Here is a 7,029-nt window from a genome sequence, read left to right on the forward strand (position 1 = left end):
AGTTTACCCTTTTTGCCACAATACTTTACCATAATGCTGTGTGACTTTTGATGTCTAGTACATTTGTTTGTTTGGCCACTGTACCCGAAAACTTTCTTACCTGAGGGCTTCTCCCCTAAGCCCCATCCTGTTGTTACATTTTATACACACCACCAATGACATTTGATTTTGATGAGGCAGAAATTTTTCAATAAATAAAAAATTCATTTGATGTCTCACGGCATGATTGGGCTTGAACCCCTATACATATAATTTGAAATAAATGCCCACACAAGGTTTCATTTCTAAAAAACCTATATGGATTAGATAAAAATGCAATAAGAATAGACTTTACTATCTACTAATGAAATATCAAGTACACATCTTTGTCTTCAAATATTGAGGATTATTGATATCAATGCAAGATTATTTTTAATACCCTGGCAAGAGGTCACTAAGTGCTGCGTTTTTTAGGCCAGTCCAAACGAGCAGTCCTGATCAGCAGGCATGCCCATTAATAAGCACATTTGACATGCAAACTGTCTATTTGCCCTAGTGCCTAATGAGCGAAATCACCAGGCAGTGCCTGGTGGATCGAGCTTCTACCCTGCCAGATGCAAGTTAACATTGTACCCATAGCAGGGTTTGTTTTTTTCCCACTTCCTATGCTATTGTAACTTTGTACATATCAGTAGCTTACAATGGCTATCCCAGGAACCTCCATTGAGCCTCCTACTATTTAATAGTCAAAAACACTTACCACACTTCACTTCAACTTCACATAATAGAGTGCATGTCCCCAAGTACTAATCTGAATATGATGAAACAAATGAAAACTTGATTTTTGCACAAAGACCTAAATAATTAATGTAGTAGCATCCTGCAGCACATGCACAAAAGGGATTGCATTGGATTTTTGTCATAGTTGTACTTACTTGTATATCAGATTACCTTGAATTTTGTTACCGTGATAAAAAAAGAAAAAAAAAAAAAAAATGCTTCATAAACAGCAGCTCATTACTGTGTGTTTTTCTCCTTTGCCCTTGTTTTTTAACATTAATGTAATATTTTACTGTGGTAAAAAGATATCAAGAGTAGATACTTGATACAAACAAATCAAGAGGATTTGCTGTATTGAGTTCATCCTGAATTGTCATCAGTTATATAAAAGGGAAAAATTTCCTAATTTTACATCTCGGAATACAACTTGACTTTTTAGTGATAACTAAAGCCCCATCCACACCATTAAGTAATGCTTGTTGGGTACTTGGTTAATCCCTGTTGCCAAGGCAGGCCACCAGAACGCTGACCCATGGTTGAGCAAAATACCCAAATAAGGCAATTTGACCATTTGCTGCAGGGTATGAATAGATGGCCCTGCCAGACAACTGCACCCCTGTCTGTATGATGACACAGGGTTTGCCTGATAAATGGACAAAGTCAGATGGGCAGTGTTCAAACCTAAACTTCAGATAATTCTGCTTACAGTATCAAGTTTTTCATGCTTTCTGTCTTAATCTCAATTTTACAGACCTACCTCATATTTTATTATGCCATTGATACTACATAATTCTTAATGGTTAATGGTTAAAAGCAAAATAAATGTGCTAGACATCTAAGGTCATGTAGCACTATAGTAAATGGTAGTGAAGGGTGGTTGAGTTAGTGATTAGTTGTCAAAGTTGGGCAAAGGAATTGACGAGTAAATGGGTTAAGGTTGGTTAAGGTAATGTATAGGGGTTAGATCAAGTGAAGGATGTATATGTATTTGAGGAATGAAAACAGGTTGTCAAAGCAGAAAGTGTGAGAAGTTGTGGGAGGGATCACGAGAAATCAGTCCCATTTGGCTGGGCTAAATAGATTATTAAGAATTTTGTAGAGATGGGGGTAGTAGAAGGACGGGGGCATGTGGAAGAGGGAGTAGTGTTGAGGGAAGTAGTGTTATGGGGAAGTGGACAATAAGGTTGTAAGGTAGTTGATGAAGAAGGTTGTGGGGGTGTAGTTGTTGAAGTTGAGCATGTTGGGAGTAGAAATGTCTCCTGGGGTGTTGATTAGGGTGGATACTGTACTAGTCGTCATTGAGGAGGGGGTATTAGTTGTAGTGTTCAGAGCCGTAGTCAAAGGAGAGCCTGGGGTCAGGAAATCGGGCGAGTTTGAATTGGTGGAGCTATTTGATGAAGAGGCAAGCCTCATTGCCTCTAATAATGGTATGGTTAATGGTTAATGGTTAATGGTTAATGGTTAATCATTGTTGGCCATGATAAGCCTGGAGTATGTTGGGGAGAGAAACGGTCCACCCCTCAGGGTCGCTTGAGGGGTAAGGGCTAGACAACTAAAGCAGGGGAATACCGTGCCCATGGCTCCCTCAGGCCGTTCAGGACTAGCACAAAGTCAGCCTTTCATCCTTTCAGCACGGCTCTCACACCTTAGGAAGTGGATAGTAGAAGGGGTTGGTGAAGGGACAGAAAGGAAAAAGTAGGAGGGGGAAAAAAAAGACCATGCAAAATTTGTTAAGCCCCCCCCCACGACAACAACGGGCAAGGGATTGGGGGGGACATAATTTTTAGTAACTTATGGAAATTTACATACACATAGTATGATCCTTCTTTAGAATTAACCTGTGCAAAGATGAGAAAACAATGTGCTTTTTCTGAGCATTTATTCTTGGAATGTGTTTAGTCTTTTTTTTTTTTTTCTGAAGAACTTTTTGGTGTTTGAAATTCAATGAAATTTCAAATCTCTTAATTCTGTGAAAGCATGTGTAAAGGTTAGATATACAAAGAAAATAACTCAAATCATGTACTTTCAGTTTATTTACTTCGTAAACTGACATAGCAAATACCTCCAATATTTGCTGTGAAAACTACAAGGTGAACTACTGGGTATTACTCATTATATATAAATACCTACCAGATAGTAGAAAAAGCTCTCAAAGCATGGAGTCAGTATATCTGCCAGTTATCTATTTTTTTTTTTTTCTTCTTTAACAACAGCATTGGTTATTTTAGTAGAGTTTATCATATAACCTCTACTAATGCAAAACAGCACAGCATTTCAACATCTACAAGAGCACAAAGGCACAGAACATTATCACGTCACAAGATGTTATATCATTGTCTATGGCACATGTTATCACACAATGGAATATCCATCTTAGTATCAGCACAGTCATCATTAAATATATACATAATGGAATGTATCAACACAACACATATTTTGCCTAAGAGACTAGTACAGAATTGCTCAACCAATTTTTTAAGGATAATTGGAGATAATTTAACAAGGCAAAGTTAGCATAGGACTTGGAAAAGTGGATGTGAGGGTTAACTTGTATTTTCTTTTATTGAAAGACTGAAAAGAATAACCTATTGAGATCCTAGCTCCAAAACTGTCCAAAGTGTATATAATTATTTATTTACTTATTTTATAGGTTACTTTTTGCTAGTATTCCCATGATTTTTACTCTAAAGCATAGGACACCTCTACTCTGGGTATGGCAGTCTAGTTACATAATATTACCTGGTTGCATACTGATTCTCTACATTACTCTAATTTCCTAAGGAACCTGACTAATGCTTAGCAAAATAGGAATTGTTTTTGGCAGATAATTTTTAACATCAATATCACCAAATTATTTATAGATCATTTGGAAACTGCAAAGTTCATGGAAAACAGTGAAAGTAAACACCCAAAATACATATATATAAAAACAAAAACTAAAAGCACCTAACTAGCTGTGGAAAAAAAAAAGTGAAATTTCTAATTTATCAGTCAATTGTTCACATTTCAAAAATAAATGGTGACCTTAATGTACCATTTTTTAATATATATATATATATATTGTAAGTACGAGAAGGAATCTTTGAATGAGTCCACAGAATACAACAATTGTGGAACAAAAGTATTAAAATCCTGGGAACTTTAAGCACAGGAAAACTTGACTCAATCTTAATGAAATACCATTTTATGGTTAAGAATGATAACTCGTACATTTGTAGCATTAGTTTAACCTAGTTTTCCTAAACTTACATATGACACAAATTAATTCAGCTTCAATGATAATATATTATACCTGTTGCATTTCCAATCCAGAGAAAGAAAGAGAGAAAGAAAGAAAGAAAGAAAGAAAGAAAGAAAGAAAGAAAGAAAGAAAGAAAGAAAGAAAGAAAGAAAGAAAGAAAGAAAGAAAGAAAGAAAGAAAGAAAGAAAGAAAGAAAGAAAGAAAGAAAGAAAGAAAGAAAGAAAAAAAAAAAAAGTGATTACGTTTCTTTTCACTTCTCTTAACATAATTCATCTTGGATTTACCTGACTTGACACTCACAAACCAGTTAACAGAGCTAAGATGCAATTAAACACATTAAAGGTATTAAAGATTTTCAACAAATATGTCAATGTTTATAGAATGTTTGAAACACCTAGCTACACTTAACCACAAATAGGAATGGTAACATTACTTTACTAATTATTACATTGGTATGTGCTCAAATGGAAATGAGCAAAAGCATGTTGTCTCCACAGAAAGTCAACCAATATCACTTATTAATAAGCCTGTCTCGTCTTTTTTGTTCTCGATTATGGACTTAGAATGACTACCACTTACTACATGTTTTTAAAAATTACTGACTAAATAAGGCTGAATCAAATGTGGTAGTCTCTAGTACAAATGATTAATGAAACCTGTCTGAACAAATTCCTTTTGGAGAGAAAAAGAGAGAGAGAGAGAGAGAGAGAGAGAGAGAGAGAGAGAGAGAGAGAGAGAGAGAGAGAGAGAGAGAGAGAGAGAGAGAGAGAGAGAGAGAGAGAGAGAGAGAGAGAGAGAGAGAGAGAGAGAGAGAGAGAGAGAGAGAGAGAGAGAGAGAGAGAGAGAGAGAGAGAGAGAGAGAGAGAGAGAGAAAGGTAACGGAAAGACATAACCAAACACACCGTCTTAGGTGAATGGAAATAGGCATAATACAAAAACTTCATTTTCTTGAAAGATTACAATATCCATACAAGATTACTGTAAGCCTGTTTTAAGAAGGAAATGAACCCTAAGCAATTTTAAGCACAGCAAAATAAGAATTCCAAATAGGCCATTAGCCATTACTCTATTAACCATCTATGCTTACCTACATTATATTGGAGTGTTTGCTTAAAAAGAAAAACAAACAAACTAATTACTGTTCTTTTCATTACATTCTTAATTCTTGGACTAATGGCTATTAACTTTTCTTATAATCTGACAACTGATGTCCCTGTTTCAATTCACAGTGAACTCAAGAAATATTTGGAGAGTCCTGTGTACTTGGAAACATATGCAAAGTTAAATTCCTTTTGTTATAACACTGAAAATGTTCTTTTGAATATACTTTCATGTTTCACATTAAATGGAATGTATTTTCTTAGTTGACTCTCTGCTTCAGACTTCAGTAAACATATATAACACATTCAATTCTAACATATTTTTTAAGCATCCAACAGGGTATAACATTTGGATTATTTCAACAATAACTGACAATGAAAAGAGTCTTCTTCTCATATTCATCAGTAACCATCTTTCTGATCACTGACCCACAAATATGGGTCATTGAATTTAATGAGCACATAATGACCATATTGCACTACACAGAAATTCACAAAACCAAGTGAACATAAAAAAAGAAGAAACAATGAAAGTTAACATAAAAAAATATCCATATTATGTATTATGAGAATGTCATAGAAAAAATGTGGCCCTGCATGGCATAGCACTGAATATCTTGTGACCTTTGAGCAATGGTCAAATTACCCTCAGAAAAACTCTGATAATAACAGACCTTATGTGAGACTTGTTAGTGTTCCCAGATTATTTACATGAAAAATCAATAGTCACAGTTAGTTCTCCATGCTGATAAACAAGTTGATTAACCTGCTTGTGCCTTCTGGTAGTAATTAACAGATAGAAAAGGCATCTGAAGACAGTACTTCCTTCTTTTCTCTTATGAAAAAGACTAAGAATGCTATTGGCACATTGAAAGCCAACCAAGCACCACAGATGATAAATATATATATATTTTTTTTTTTTTTTTTTTTTTTTTTGTCACTGGATTTACCATCTTTGGAACACTTAAATTAAACAAAAATTGTTTCATGAGAATTAAACAGAGAATGAGAAAGCAAGAAGGGGAGAAGAGAGAGGAAGGAAAGGAAAAAAAAAGAGAGTGAAGAGAGAAAGAAAAGAGAGATTAGTAGAGAGGAGTGACAGTCAGCATAGAGGCAAGTCAGAGTGAATTTGTTTTGATATCCCTTTGCTGTCACAATCACAACTTGAATGCTGTGCCTAACTTGATATCTTTTCACAGTTAACACTGCATCCAAAACCTTTTTAGTAAGAGCAGCAAAAGTAAAAGCTATTCACTCTAGATAGTAATGAAAATTGTACTTCACTTCTCCCACTGTAAACTTTTAGAGATAAAAATGAGAGAGGGAAAAGGAAAAAAAAAACTTTTATACTACAAGCACACTAATTGCCTTATGCTTACTAATGAATGCTTTATTTATTTTCTCATTTGATTAGTTAATATTTTGTATAAAACCTTTAAACTAATAAACTCTATCACTGACATTGTATGTCTTAAAAGGCCCCTGACTAATAACCATGGTCTTCTCTTATTTTCCTTTGTTTGAAAGACTTTGAAATCATGAGAGCTTCTGGGGTGTCCTACAAATTGTTAGCTAATGTTCAATTCTAAGCATGGACCAAGAGGGGGAGGGGGGGGATCATAACAACAATAACATGTCTATAATTTTTTTCCGGCTCACTGGGTGAAGAGGCCAATGATTTTTCAGCTTAATTTTCTTCACATGTCTCCCTTCTTATTTGCAATGCAACCTCACTGCTTCCTTTGCACCTGAAATATTCTTTATGTAAGGTAGTCTTGAACTCAATTACTGACTTGGAAGAGCATTGGCTGGGAACATCTTCATGCCGATGAAATCTTTCAATATCTGTAACAAGTCGAAGTCAAGATAAGTTGGTAAATCTTTCTCTTATTGTGAATTTGAAAAACATAACAATGTGTATGCAAATCA

At 35.0% G+C, this 7,029-nt stretch overlaps 1 protein-coding gene across 1 annotated transcript in view; it reads right to left on the reverse strand.

Annotated features, from left to right (window-relative positions):
• Window positions 1–4,213: 4,213 nt before the first annotated feature.
• Window positions 4,214–7,029, reverse strand: part of LOC125025324 — a 28,839-nt gene continuing 26,023 nt past the window's right edge. The window contains exon 9 of the mRNA XM_047613313.1: window positions 4,214–6,945. Coding sequence (XP_047469269.1) covers window positions 6,886–6,945 — 60 coding nt within the window. The 3' untranslated portion in view covers window positions 4,214–6,885. The remainder of the gene's footprint in view (window positions 6,946–7,029) is intronic.

The sequence above is a fragment of the Penaeus chinensis genome, chromosome 1, assembly GCF_019202785.1.
Source record: "Penaeus chinensis breed Huanghai No. 1 chromosome 1, ASM1920278v2, whole genome shotgun sequence".
Classification (NCBI taxonomy): Eukaryota; Metazoa; Arthropoda; class Malacostraca; order Decapoda; family Penaeidae; genus Penaeus; species Penaeus chinensis.